The sequence below is a fragment of the Danio aesculapii genome, chromosome 13, assembly GCF_903798145.1.
Source record: "Danio aesculapii chromosome 13, fDanAes4.1, whole genome shotgun sequence".
In the NCBI taxonomy this organism is placed as follows: Eukaryota; Metazoa; Chordata; class Actinopteri; order Cypriniformes; family Danionidae; genus Danio; species Danio aesculapii.
In genome coordinates this window covers 32,475,588-32,490,596 of record NC_079447.1, presented here as the reverse complement: position 1 = coordinate 32,490,596, position 15,009 = coordinate 32,475,588, and the positions used below count along the sequence as shown (strand labels likewise).

At 34.9% G+C, this 15,009-nt stretch overlaps 1 protein-coding gene across 3 annotated transcripts in view; it reads left to right on the top strand.

Annotated features, from left to right (window-relative positions):
* Window positions 1–15,009, top strand: part of cep170aa (centrosomal protein 170Aa) — a 78,811-nt gene that overhangs the window by 15,396 nt on the left and 48,406 nt on the right. For all 3 annotated transcript variants that reach the window (XM_056470293.1, XM_056470290.1, XM_056470291.1), the window contains exons 2-6: window positions 3,720–3,861; window positions 7,667–7,756; window positions 11,318–11,399; window positions 12,765–12,820; window positions 13,297–13,468. In XM_056470293.1, coding sequence (XP_056326268.1) covers window positions 3,757–3,861; window positions 7,667–7,756; window positions 11,318–11,399; window positions 12,765–12,820; window positions 13,297–13,468 — 505 coding nt within the window. In that variant the 5' untranslated portion in view covers window positions 3,720–3,756. The remainder of the gene's footprint in view (window positions 1–3,719; window positions 3,862–7,666; window positions 7,757–11,317; window positions 11,400–12,764; window positions 12,821–13,296; window positions 13,469–15,009) is intronic.

Sequence of the window (15,009 nt, the reverse complement as noted above, 5' to 3'; positions counted from 1 at the left end):
TTAATAGACATGTTACTGATTATAAGAAACTTTGCAAGCACATGTTAACTTACAGTACACTAACCCTTACCCTAACCCCAACCTAACAGTCTACTTATAATCTAATGAGAATTAGTTGGCATGTAGATGCAATGTAACTTAAATCCAACAAACAGACCATCAAAGTAAAGTGTGACCAAAATATCCTGAAAATATAACACTAAAACTTACTTAAAATTAATTGCAGTGTCCCTAAAATAATAATAATAATAATAAGTACTTCATTCATTTATTTTCCGTCTGCTTAGTTTCTAATAATAATAATAATCATAATAATAATAATAATAATAATAGTAATAATAAATTTAGAATATTATTAGTTTTTTTTTTATTTATTATTATTGTTGTTATTATTATTATTTTTATTTTGAAACTATATTAAATAATTAAATGGATATTATCATATTATTCAAATGAACTCAATTTCATGCGTCTTGGTCGTCTGAATCTACTCCATAAGTGGATGTTTAGAGTTTGTAAGAGGAGGTTGGCTGTATTCAATTTCAGTGAGTGGATATTGTGTTCCAGCTTCTCCAGCAGTATAATCATAGTGCTCTCTCAGCAAATATGGGGCCCATATATCAAAGCAGCACCCATTATTGGTCAAGATGTTGTCATAGCAATCTTCTAATAAAAAGGGCTTTCATGATATACAATGTGATGTAGTCTTAGCTGCTTGTCTGTGCTCTATGATATTAGTGGCGAGGGTCTTCCAGGAGACTTAAACATGCTCGCTAAAATAATTGCAGTTATTTTGAGACTTGTTATTGTAGGTTAGATGTAAGCGAGGCTGATTTTTGTTAACCCATCTTTGTTTTGAGACTTGAGGGTATTGTATAGTTCACCCAAAAATTAAAATGCTGTGGTCATTTACTTGCCCATTGTTCATTACAAATGTTTGAGTTACTTTCTTTTGATGAAAATAAAATAAAAAGATATTTGGAAGAATGTTGGAATAGTATTTTTTCTCTCCTCAATATACAGTTGAAGTCAGAATTATTAGCCCTCCTAAATTATTAGCTGCCCTGTATTTTAATAACTCATTTCTAAGAACTGATTTCTTTGACCTTTGCCATGATGACCGTACATAATATTTTACTGGATATTTTTCAAAACTATTCATCCTAGTGTGCAATTTAAAGGCTTAACTAGGCAGGTTAGGGTAATTAGGCAATTTATTGTATAAGATGGTTTGTTCTGTAGACTATCTGAAAAAAAAACAAATAAAATATTGATTAAGATAATATTGACCCTAAAATGGTCTTTAAAACATTTTAAAACTGCTTTTATTCTAGCTGAAATAAAAAATTGGACTTTCTCCTGAAGAAAAAATATTATAGAAAATACTTTGAAAAATTCCTTGCTCTGTTAAACATCATTTGGGAAATATTTGAAAAAGAAAAATCCACATGAGGGCTAATCATTTTGACTTCAACTCTAAGGCCCTATTTACACAAATATGTTTTAGTTTTAAAAAGGAGTATAGAACAAAAGTGATCCACGTCCACACTGGTGTCTCATCAAGCATTTCTGAAAAGCTCTCCGTCCACATTATGCGTTTTGCACATCACGTGATCGCACAGACACTGGCATGCACTGCAGCGCTGCATACTATACTATGCACAGGTCTGAGCTCCAGGCAGTCAGCGGGTGTTTTGAGCACACCTCCCCGAGTGAGAACAGTGCAGGGTGGAGAGTTCATCAACAATCTTCCACTGGATTTCATCTTGTTAAATGTGATATTTTATTAATCTTGTCTCTATCTAATGGTCTTTTGAATCTATTACATATGTAACATGTTTTGGCTGAACGCAAAGATAAGTTAATATATTAATTTATGTAACCACGAATAGTGATTCTGCACTATTCATTGATTGCTTGCCTTAATTTTCTATATTTCCTATATTGTATAAACAATATTTTACATTATACATTTCATATAATAACAATTATTGTACATTATACTTTTATAATTATTGTTCGTTTAAATTGATATTCAACAAAAGAGAGGGTATGTTTCATATTTTTCAATAAGAATGAAAGGAGGCATTTACGTTATAGGCTCCGTTTTGTTATAAATAAGCATACAGTGAAGATGACAGTCATATAAATATGTAGCTACACGACGCCTCAACATTTTTAGTGTCTGTTAAGCTCTTTATATCAAAATAAAAATAGGCAGTTCTTTATATCGCGTTTTAATTTATTGTTATGATAAGCCAGGTTAGTACGTAGCCAGGGTGATGCGAATGACAAAGTGTTTTACAGCGAAGTTCACTGTTTTAACCCAATGTGTCCTCTGGAGTTTGTTTTCCATATCAAACTTGCGATGTCTGAATGCAAGGAAAGAGTGCAAGACTGAAATTTGTGCACTTAATATTGAGGAAAAAGCCCCAATCAGAGCAGCCATGCCTCCATTTTCAGATGTCTTCGTTTCCCCTATCTACACTAACATGCAGCAGGACTGTTTTCTAGCGAAAATGGTCTCTCCAGCGTTTTCAAAACCCTCCGTTTTCATGGCTCGAAAACTCAGGGGTAGTAGCAAAATGTAGGCGTTTTAAAACTAAAATGTATTAGTGTAAATGAGGCCTAAGTCTATTGCTTTCAGCAAAAAATCTTCTTTAGACTCACACAACTTTATTATCCAGTTTAGGGAAACTAAAATTGCAGCAAGGTGCCGTAACACTGGCGAAGTTCCATGTACACATTAACACAATATTACCACACAACATACAATACATAATTTTGGAGGTGCATCTTCCTCCCCCCTGGACTCATGTAGTGACCTAATGGCCACCATTATAAAAGAATTTCTAGTTCTATTTGTCCTGCAAGTAGGAACTCTGAAACGACGTCCTGATGGCAGCAGCTGAAACACAGAACACAATGGGTGATCCGGGGTGCATAGGATACCCTGAGCTCTCTTTAAAACATAATTATGGTAAATTAATTGAACCAGTTTAGTTAAAACCGATGATCTTGCCTGCCACCTTATGCAGTCTGTTTTGCCTATAACATTTCTGCACAGAAAAAAAGGCAAACTCATTAAGGTTTGAAATTGTTTGAGAGCAAGTAAATGCTGAGTAAACTTAAATTTTCAGGTGAACTACACAAAAAACTGTACATATGTGTGTATTATAATTTCTATATAAAGTATACCTTGGATTTTGTAGAATCTAAGGATTAGGAGTAGCATTGGGTCACCTACAGTTGAAGGAGGCAAGTGGGTTTGTGTGTCAGGAGGATACATTAAATTCCTCTTCCCAGACCATTTGCAGCTGTAGCAGGGAGCAGCTGAATGTGACCTCCTTTTCACAGAAAAAAAAAACAAAATCCCAGAGCCCAGTAGGGTGTGCGGCCAAGTGCCTACATCACTTCCTGCCGCATCTGGCAATGATCACAGGCGGTGAGGGAGGAGGGAAGCGTCCCAGGCCTGTGCAGCTTCAGAAAAGAGTCAGCATGATTTGAGCACAGTCTAACGGATCTCTTTCTTTCGCTTTCCCTCCACCCACATTCCACTGTCGGTTCAAATATAAAGGATTGAGTGGGACAAACACAGTGAAGTGCTTTCTTTTTAAAAAATGAATGTAAGTTTTGTGAAGTTTGATTGGAGGGAGAAATGTTTGTGTGACGCGAGACAATGCCTTTTTCTTAAATGTATTTCTTTCTCTGTCCGTCAGGATGCCGTAGGGTTTGAGGCTGGAGGAGAGCGCAGAGATGAGCCTCACGTCCTGGTTTCTGGTGAGCAGCGGGGGGACGCGGCACCGCTTGCCCCGTGAGATGATCTTTGTGGGCCGGGATGACTGCGAGCTTATGCTACAGGTCAGAAAAGAGTGTCTGTCTGTGCTAAAATCGAATGAACTGTTTTTTTTTTTTTTAACCAATAATAAATGGAACTAATTTGAAGTTCTACAGTGGCAGCTAATTAAAAGATAGATTAAATCCGTGTGAAATCTAAATTTGCGATGTTTATTCTGATAACATGCATTGTTATTGTTTAGGTGAATCATTAATCAGTGCAATTAATCCACAGAAAATTTTTTTTGATATGGTAATCTTTATGGTCTTTCTCTGTTGACTTTAGGTTAACAACTTCAGCCACACTTTTCTTAACCACACCCCTGTTACCGTTAGTTTAGGGAATGATGCACAAATATGAAGCCCCGCCCCCATGCTCAATATTCTGTTTGAGTTGAAAGTACATCAACATACTAAAATAAAAGTCTCAACTTTCAGTTCACGCGGACTTTAAAGTACTAAAATGACTAGAAATAAACCTAAAATAAAAATAAATTTCATTTATTTATTTTCTTTTTTGGCTTAGTTCCTTTATTAATCAGGGGTCACCGCATCAGAATTAACTGCCAACTGGGAAACACCCATAAGCTCTCATTCACACACATTCACTACAGACAATTTAGCTTTCCCAATTCACCTATAGTGAATGTCTTTGGAAACCGGAGCACTCGAAGGAAACCCACACGAACACAGGGAGAACTTGCAAACTCCACACAGAAATGCTAACTGACCCAGGCGAGGCTCAAACCAGTGACCTTCTTGCTGTGAAGCTACTGAGCCACCGTGCCGCCCAAAATAAATTACAACTAATTAATAAAAATGACAACAGGAAATAACAAAATCATTAAATGGGGTCCAGAAATGCAGTTTCATATTTTCATTTGCGAGGCAACAAATTTCCAGCCAGTAATGGAGCTATTAATTTCACTTTTTCTCTAGCCATTATCATGACATGACTATTCAAACAATCGCCTTTAAATGCTTTCGTGGACAATTCATATACGATTCATATCAGCAAATCTCTAGAAAAATCTAATCAACCCTAAATTGTTACACACATTCTCTGTAATAATCATAGGAAGGATGCAGAATCGTTAAGTCAGGCCCAAGAGGAAAAGTTGTGTTCCAGCAAAATGGCATGACTGTTACTATCTACCTCCGCATCAGCGTACACGTGTTAGTCATGCAGCTTTATTAATAGAAAGTGGGACAAACAGCTCATGGGGTACTTAGATGAACTACAGTGTGGAAGCACGAGAGCCAAACACTGAGGCAGAGAGTGCCAGTCATGTCAGTCCAATCCCAAAACAAACCTGACGTATCACAACTCAAACTCAGCAGATGTAATATCAGCCACTTGAAGAAAAGCTGTGTATTTTGCAACTGATAAAATCATTAGCAACCACTCAAAACAATGCATAACAACGTACGCAGACCTTAGTAATGATCCTTTTATATGTCTGAGGAAATATTTAGCTTAAATGTTTTTAATGTCTTTAATAATCTTCTTAATAATAGTTGAACTGTGTAGTCTTTTAAATGGTGAACTGTAGATGAACAAACTGCCTTTGGGGGGAGGGGGGGGGGGGGTCAAGCATTCAAACACTAGTCTCTGGTAGACATAAACAAGGCTTTGTTTAGTTAGGAAACCCCCATTTCTCCCTTTGACCCTTCCATATTGGGGCCAGGCATAAATCAATCTTAAACTGATCATGTGATTGTGTTGCGGAGCGTATAGTGGTCACATGGTTGGTCCCAAAATAGTTAAAGTATTATATTCCTTATTACTAGACTAAGGATGAGTTCTCTTTTGAAATAGAGCCACTCTGCTCACATATACTCAATTTAGGCACTTTTATTGTCAGCACATGTCGACTGTACGCTGTAAACTTTTATCTTTGCATTCATTTGAGTTTATTTTATGATGAACATGATGTGTCTGCATATGATATGGAGGCTGGCCTTTCCTCTGCCTTCATCACATTATTTAAATTTGAAATATTACTGCTGAAATCCAGTCATTGTTGGAATCCACGTGATTGGGAAATTCCTTTTGAGGCTGAAATATATTTAACACAAAGTTCCTTTAATTTGGCACTGCAAATTTTCCATGTTCACTAGTATAAAATATGTTGCCATTCAGAATGAAAAACAATTTATTATTATTATTAATTATTTGTTAAATCTCACAATTCTTTTTTTTTTAATAATAGGCTAAATGCACAGCTAGTGTTTCTTCCCATACTAATAAACTTCCGGTGAACGATTAATGTGACTTTTATCAATTTTATACGGTTCCTTTTACAGCATCGATGTTGTAATGTCATTAAAATACAATCTGTTAAGACTTCAGCATTCATTTAGTTGTTCAAATGTAAAACAAGATTAAGAAAGCCGTTTACACACACGTGCCTGTCAGAATTAGTAGGCTAGCGCAGCAACTCTTTTGAAAATACTGGAGTAAAATAAATGTTCCTATTTTAAAGACATGGTATGGACAAATGTAATTTAATGCAGCGCTTCTTCTACATTCTGAGACTTTATATCGTTTATCAGGCAGTGAAGATCGATGATTTTTAAAGAAAACATGCGCCGATTTGTAACGCATACAGTTCACCAGAAGTGCTTGACCCATGTTACTGAAAAATTAAAAGTCCTTCTGCATAGTCCTTCTGCAAAGTCCTTCTAGCGTTGCTAGACATGAAGCTCTACTTTAAAGCTTTTTTTTTTTAAATAAATATTTATTATAAATAAAAGTATTCTTGTTATTATATAAATATTATTCTAAATAATCTTAAATGTATCTGGAAAACAATGTTAAGACACAACAGTGATATGCCAAGATCATTTAATAAATCTTTTGCATAAATTAAATAAATTTGCATATATTAAATCAAATATATGCTTGACTGCCTCTGGAATTTTGAAAATACAAATATTATTTAGGTAGGCCACTGTGCCATTATTTATTTCCGCTGCTCACTGCACGTGAAACAATAATCATCGATCAATGAGAGTGATTGTAAACGTAAGAAGGCCAATTGATTGAAAGTGACTACCTTTATATGTGTGCGCACTCACACAATCCACACAGCTTTGCTCGCTGTTTTTCACTCGGACTCATTCAAATTCTCTCTCTCACACACACATGCAGGTATTCACCACGCTAAAGCTGGATCAGTATTTATTTTTTCAGTATTTATTTTAATTGAAACGCAAAACACGAATATCTGACAATTCCCAGAACAGGATCTGGCAAGATCTGGCTCAAATTAAGCACTGCGTGGAATCTAGCATTTTTTTTACAGTGTAGCAGAAATATATGCTTGTTTCTGCCACAGAAAAATAAAAAAGAAAGTCAAATGTTAATTTTTCTAGCAAATATAACAGTTGTCCCACAATTGTGAGTTTTTTTTAATCTCTTCTAAGAAAAAATAAATTAATTGTGAGTCTCAAACCTTTGAAAGTTGAACAAGTTGTCCTGCAACCACAGCAGCATCAATAGAAAACTGCTTTGGTTTTAAAGTGCCTACTGTGTATTCTGTACTTCATACATTCATATGCTTAACAAACGATAGACTTCAACCACATCACAACCAAATCTACAATACTTGTCTGAGAAAACATTTCAAGTCAGATGTTAGTCAGTTTAGGTATGCTGCACATCTAAGATATGTCACCTTCAAATTCTATCCCGGCTTCAAAAGTAAAATACTTCAGTGACTGCATGTAAACTAGCTGCTAAAAATAGCAAACCCATGAAGTGATAATGCTCAGCGAAAACTGTCTGTAGTTCGTAACTCTTGCTTTCATCTGTGTGTGATTGAAGTCTCGCAGTGTAGACAAGCAGCACGCTGTCATCAACTATGAGTCCAGCAGTGACGAGCACAAAGTCAAGGATCTGGGGAGCCTGAATGGGGTGAGTAAGAGGAAAAGTGAATGTGGTGCCGCATTCTTGATAAATGAATCCTGCTGCCTTTAAAGCTGCAAATTGCCTTTTTTTTTCTATTTTACAAACAGCACCTTTTACTGTTTACAGTTTTGTACATAACTGTGTTTTCTATATATCATCGCTATCAATTTTCAGTCAGTTTATTATTAGTTTGATTTGTTTTTTTCAGTTTAAATTAATAATATTCATATACAATTGAAGCCAGAATTATTAGCTCCCTTTTGATTTTTTTTTTCTTTTTTAAATATTTCCCAAATGATGTTTAACAGAGCAAGGAAATTTTCACAGTATGTCTGATAATATTTTTTCTTCTGGAGAAAGTCTTATTTGTTTTATTTCGGCTAGAATAAAAGCAGTTTTTAATTTTTTAAAACCATTTTAAGGTCAAAATTATTAACCCCTTTAAGCTATATTTTGTTTCCACAGTCTACAGAACAAACCATCATAAGACAATAACCTGCCTACAGTAGTTAACCTAATTAAAGAGTTAAGCCTTTAAATCAGCACATGTCCACTGTAAAGACATGGCAAAGATAAAAGAAATCAGTTATTAGAGATGAGTTATTAAAACTATTATGTTTAGAAATGTGTTGAAAAAAATCGTCTCTCCGTTAAACAGAAATTTGGGAAAAAAATAAACAGGGGGCTAATAATTCTGACTTCAACTGTACTTAAAGGGATAGTTCACCCCAAAACAGAAAATTTACTCACCCTGAAGTGGTTGCAATCCTTTACAAGTTTCTTTATTCTGTTGAACACTAAAGAAGATATTTTGAAGAAGGCTGAAAACCTCTAACCACTAACTTCCATTGTAAGAAAAACAAATACTATGGACGTCAGTGATTACTGGTGTTCAGCTTTCTTCAAAATATGTTCTTTTGTGTTCAACAGAAGAAAGAAAGTCAAATAGGTTTGGAACAAGTGAAGGTTGGCATAATTTTCAGTCCTGGGTAAACTACCCCTTTAAGTCAGCAGTATCTAACGTGATGGATAATGTAGTATAACAGTAGAATACATTAGGAATGACTAGGCCCACACGGAATCTGCGCGCACAGAATTCTGCAGATTTCTGCAGATTTTAAGTCCATCATTGAGTCTATTAGTTGTGTAAATGTGTGTACATTTATATTTATTCAGTTTTTAAATTAATTTCAGTAATAATATTGACTAATATGAAAATGTTCATTTGATTTATTTACAATACAGTTTGTAATGTAGTATTTTCTGTCTTTTAGTAGATATGTTATATGATAGACTTGCTTTGTTTACCAAATAAGTAAAATAACCAATAAAATTTTTAAAACTATTTTTTTTTTTTAAAGTTTTTAGTAACGATACTCCCAAAATAAATAAATCCACAGATATTTTACAAAATTCTCTGCAGAAGTGGCAAAAAAATGTCTGGAGATTCTGTCTGGCCCTACTGACACCAGAACATTAAATTATTAAAAAATAATGCATGCCTGAGGTCATAATGTTTTTGTTTTTTTTAATAAATCATAAAAGGTAAATTATTTGGAGGAAAAAACAGGGACATTGTTTGTAATTTTCATCCTTTTGTTATTAGTAATATTTGTTTGCTCCGTCAGCATGTTTGTGTGTTAGTTATACATTTTGTTTAAGTGATATGAAACTGTAATGTGTGGTTAGAGTTAGGTTTGTGTTAACTGTAAATAATTGTACACCTAGTAATATTTAGATTTATATGTGATTAAAAAATATTTATGAGCAAAACTCCTCATTAATACAAAGTTTTATAGTTTCAAATGCAATAATGTGCAGGTTGCTTTTTTCTGAGTCTATATTATGTGTTTGTGTTAGATTTTTCCCTGCTGTTTGAGGTCAAAAAAGTATGACTAAATCAGAACTCATGGCCTCACTCGCACAAATTACAACCTCTTCCTGTTGAGTCACTCTTTAGAATTCTTCTTCCTGTCCTGCTTTTGCCAGGAAATGACTATTATAGATTGTGCAGCATGTTGTCCACCTTTTTTCTCTAGTTTTCAGTTCTGTTTACACTCCTAATGTTTATCAGGGATCAGTTTTCAACAAAACTCCACAAAACAAGCTCAGACACTGAACGTATTTCTTGTGCCTAATGTTGAAAACCAAACCATTCCCCTGTTTTGACCCCACATACCAGCAAAATATCTTAAGGATGGTCTCTGAATATTGTTGGAAGGACAAAGGGGGAGGTTGATTCAGCTTTTCAAGGGAAATTTTAAACGTGAACGCTTAAGAAAGAGCTTTGTCAGTGCGATTAGCTCCCCCTCTTTGCAGCCAGGAAGCGTCTGATATTTGAGACAGAGCACAGACCTTCTAGCACGTTATAATCACCCCGAAGGTTTTCAGACTTTGGGAGCTGGCTCTCGCTGCACTGATATGTTTAGAGGGATCTGTAAACCATTTATGCTCGGAACTTTTGAAGTTAAACTTGTCAAACATGCAGCCGTTTTGCTTAATTATTGAATGGCAGACTAATTGGGTGTATTGTTAATACAAAACAATGATGTTTGTTCAAATGACTTATTTATATTGAGCTGAAATAACACAATTCTTGTTTTTTGCCTCAATTTAATTGTTTAATGTTCAATTCACTTAAATCTGTTAAATTGAATTTAGTAACTTAATTCCTTCATATTGTCCTAACACAGATTGGTTGTGGGGAACCCAGCATTTTTTTACAGCGTGTGATCCTCATGCACCGTAAAAATACGGGGTTGCAAACAATCGATTTGTGTTGAGACAACATGAAGGAATTAAGTTAACTTATTAGCTTTTTTTTACAAATTTAATTGGATTGAACTTAAAACAATTAAGTTGTCCCCCAAAAACCTCAAGAATTGTGTTATTTCAGCTTACTTTATAAAAGCCTTTTAAACAAACAGTAAACATTTTTTTTTGAGTGTGTGTAGGTACAATCTGATGGGAGTTTAAAATTATTAAGCATAACCGTGTCATTATTGCTTAATTTGTAAGGGATTTAGTCTAGGGATGTTGGATTTAGTTATCTAATCAGTTAATTATTTGGAATAAAAAGCTTTTATTTTAAACGTTGCTTTGGTTTGTTTTGATTCAGAGCATCTTTGAAGAATGTTAACTTTATTTTTCCTTTATTAAATCCAACAAGAAATTAATACTGGGTTTTGTTGCTTGAAGTTTTTTAGATTATCTATATGTTTTAAGGCTGTATGTTAGTGTTTTTTTTCATGCTTTCTAAATGTATATATTCTTCCCTAACACAAAGACTATTGATAAAAATACTCTAAAACAAATCGCATATGGCTAGTTAATATCAAATCATGTTGTCTCTTTTAATAAAAAGGGGGATATATAATATTTACTGTCTAATATAGGGAATATATCAATACAAGTTCAAATCAAGTTAATTCTTTAAACGTTCTTTTGGTGCAAATTATATCCATCCATTCACTTGTGTGTCTGTTATTTGAATTCATTTTATGCAAGTGTTTATACCAGTGGAAGTTCAAGCATCATTAAAGTGATTTTTTTGTCATTTTTTTCCAGACATTTGTGAATGATGTCAGAATCCAGGAGCAGATGTACATCACTTTAAAGATTGATGACAAACTGAGGTTTGGATATGATATCCTTTAATGCAGTGATCACCGCATAATATCTGTATGCCGTTTATGGGTATTGAATTAGTTTGTTCACTCTTACTTTAAAGGATTTCTATGTTCATGTCAAAAAACAAGAAGTGGGCCTAGATGTTTATGGGGCCCCTTAAAAGGCCCTGTGAAATAAAAATGTTTAGATGTTAGTTTCAGTTTGTTAGTTTTAAGGATATCTATAAGCTAGTGTGCTCCAAAATGGTGCCAAAAATTTGTGTTTAGAAAATATAAAAGTGATATAAACATCCAAAGTTTGCAGTTTGTCACTTCCACCTAAATCAATTCAAGATTTTTTCCATGTCACCTTCAATTTCCAACCAAATCTTGACCAATCAAATACTCTCTAGTATCTGACATGCCCCACCCCCTTCAAGACGCTTCTCATTTGCTTTTCATTTGATGCACTTCATCTCATTCGCTCTCACTGGCAGAGCTGTGATAAAAACAAAACTCTATTGGCAGTTTTTTAAACGGGAGGAGCTACTTTATGTCCCACCCTCTTTTCATTTTTCAGTTGAGGTTACTGCAAACATCGAATAAAAAATGCACATTTCAAAGCACTTCACGAGACATTTAACACCTGCTCAATCCACTCCCGAGTGGATGTTACTAAATAAAGGTATAAATGAGGTCTGAATTATTTGAATTGAAAAATACTTTCGATCAGGTTGATTTTACAGGGTCTAAATTGTATGTTTAAATGTTCTGAACATCCATCCTACTCTTTGATCAATGAACAAAATCCAAACACATTTGAACGCATGCCTCGGGGTGAAACAATAGACTTCTCAAGGTTCAGTTCGGGTTCGGTACAGTTCATCTTATGATACATTCATTAAAAAAGCTGTGTCAAATAAAAATAAGAACTCTAAAGCAAAATACAATACTAATTTAACACAATATAGCAAAGATACTACTAAAATAAACAGTGCTTTTCAGGTTTTTTTATGTACCTACAGTACATGAACTGAAAAATATAATCAAGTAAATTGTTGAGTTCTGGGCTTTCATTTTGATATGAAAGCGTCTCCTATTTTAGTGCTCACTGATGGGATATTTACTCATGGGGAGCCTTGTTTCAGCACATGGATTGGACATACATTCTAACATGCACAGAGACAGGTCAGAGAGTAATTAAAGGTATGGGGAAATGCAAAATACAAAACCACAAAATCCATGTGCCTACTGAACCATGGAAGTCATACAGAACGGTTTAATATTAATAAGAGTATTGTGGCATCCCTGGCTAATACCAAGTAGAAAGTACATTTTTGAGTCCGTTGTGTGAATATGTGTGTACTTGCTTCATCTACCTCCGTTTCCTTAACCTGACTCACATACCAACTTGTTCTCTGTGGTGCGAGGAGAACTGCACGTGCCAGAAGAGGCTCTGAAGGTAAAACAAGCACTACATCCCACAATGTTTATATGGTTAAAGAATAGTTTGCGCAAAATAGAAAACTCTGACATTGTTTACTCACTCTTCACTTATTCTGAACCCATTTAAGATCCTTTCTTCTGCTGAATGCAAAAGAAGATGTTTTTGAAGACCAAATAGCTGACCTCAGCCACTGACTTTCATAGTATTTATTTTTGCTGCTAAAGACGTCATGTTTGGTTACCAAAATTCTTTAAATGATCTTCTCTTATGGTCACAGAAGAATGAAACGCCTACCGTTTTGAAACAACAGAGTAAACAGTGTTTTTGTGGATAAACTACGCTTTTAACAATATCCAAGTTCATCAGTTTAAAAATACATTAGCCCTTGTAGTACAAGAACTATGCCTGCTGCAGTTTATTTATCTTCTCGAGGCTATGTTAGATGACAGCTTTCTGGCACTCACTGTATTCTTCTCCCTCCTTTCTGTCAGCATGAGAAGTTCACCAGCCAACTTCAACTGGGCAAGAAGCCCACCTGCGCGGAGCCCTTAAAATCCCCCAAGTCTTCCCCAGGAAAAGCCAAATTGAGCAAAGCTGCGGAGCCCATTGCTGAAGCAACAGTCAAACCTGCGGAGCCAAACAAAGGAGATGACAAGATGCCAGGTAAAGAAACAGTATGATGATGTCAGGGTGGAAGATAATTATATTAATGTCTGACTCTTTCAAAACACTTTGTCTGTGATTCAAAACAAGGATGATATGTAAATGAGTAATACTAGACAAGCCAATGATGTGCCCCTTCTTACTCATCCATTGTCTCTTGGGTTGCTGAGCAAGGTGACACAAATGATCACAGTGTATTTTTAATAAATCACGGACTAGTAGTAGGTGAAAGTGACCTTCTGGCATCTCATCTGATGCTCAAACACCAGGCCGGTGTTTGAAAATCCATCCACACATCATTGCGACACGTGACAGACATGACAGTTGTGAAAGCCCTCTGGCATAAGAGAGGATTGCCTCTCATTCTTTCTCATTATGGAGAATAAATAAAACTTGACACAAATGGAAAATTTCTGTAAGGGAATTCCATTCAATTGAATGGACCTCAAATAGCACAGCTCAAAGGTGTGTTAACTCTTCTAGATTAGATTAGATTAGATTCAACTTTATTGTCATTACACATGTACAAGTACAAGGCAACGAAATGCAGTAACTCTTTTCTAGAGTCTTTTAACTCTTCTTTTAAAGCATAAAAATACATGCATTTATTTGCAAACTTTCAAAGTGAACATGCAATGCCAGTCAATAGTTTGGAGTCGATTTTTACAAATATTTTGTAATAAGCTGATTCTGCTCACAAAAGCTGCATTTATTTAATAGAAAATACAGTAAAAACTGTGAATATGTGAAATGTTATTGCAATATTAAGTACCTCACTTTATTAAATACATTTCAAAATAAAATAAATTATTGTGGTTCAAAGCTAATTTTAAGCATGTTTAGTCTTTAGCGTCACATAATCCTTTTAATATACTAGTATCGGGATCTGCTCAAGAAGAAACATTTACTATTGTTGTTGCTGTCAGTTGCTGCTGTCGATACAGTACCATAAAAATGCATTAACTTTTTTTCATCATCACAATAAATTAGGGTTGGGCGATTTGGCCTAAAATCAAAATCTCGATTGATTGAACACTTTAACTTGATTACGATTAATTCAATATTATTTTATTTATTTATTTATTTATTTATTTATTTATTTATTTATTACTCTCTGCGCTGCCCACATTTGTCAATGCTACCAAGCTGACCAATCACAGAGCTTGCGCTTTGCGTTGTCGTGACATGTAGTCACAATTTTTGAGACGTCAGCGTCAGCATCAGCATCAGTCATGGCGAGGGGAGAAGGCTGCACCAGACCATACGCTGTGCTCGACGCAGAAGTGTAAACAGAGCGGGGTCATGTGACTCCACACACGGAAGGGCAAGTAATTGAAAAAATTGACCTGGAAAAATTAGATCAATTATAGGTTCTGAATGTCGATTTCAATTACTTTTCGGTTAATCGCCCTGCCCTACAATAAATTGTTCAAGAGTAAAAGTCAATACATTTATAATGGTAAAAAAAAGAAGAACACCGGGGCATAGAATATCAGTGTTATCATTGGCTAGATCGAACTTTAATCAAATTGCCTTTGATT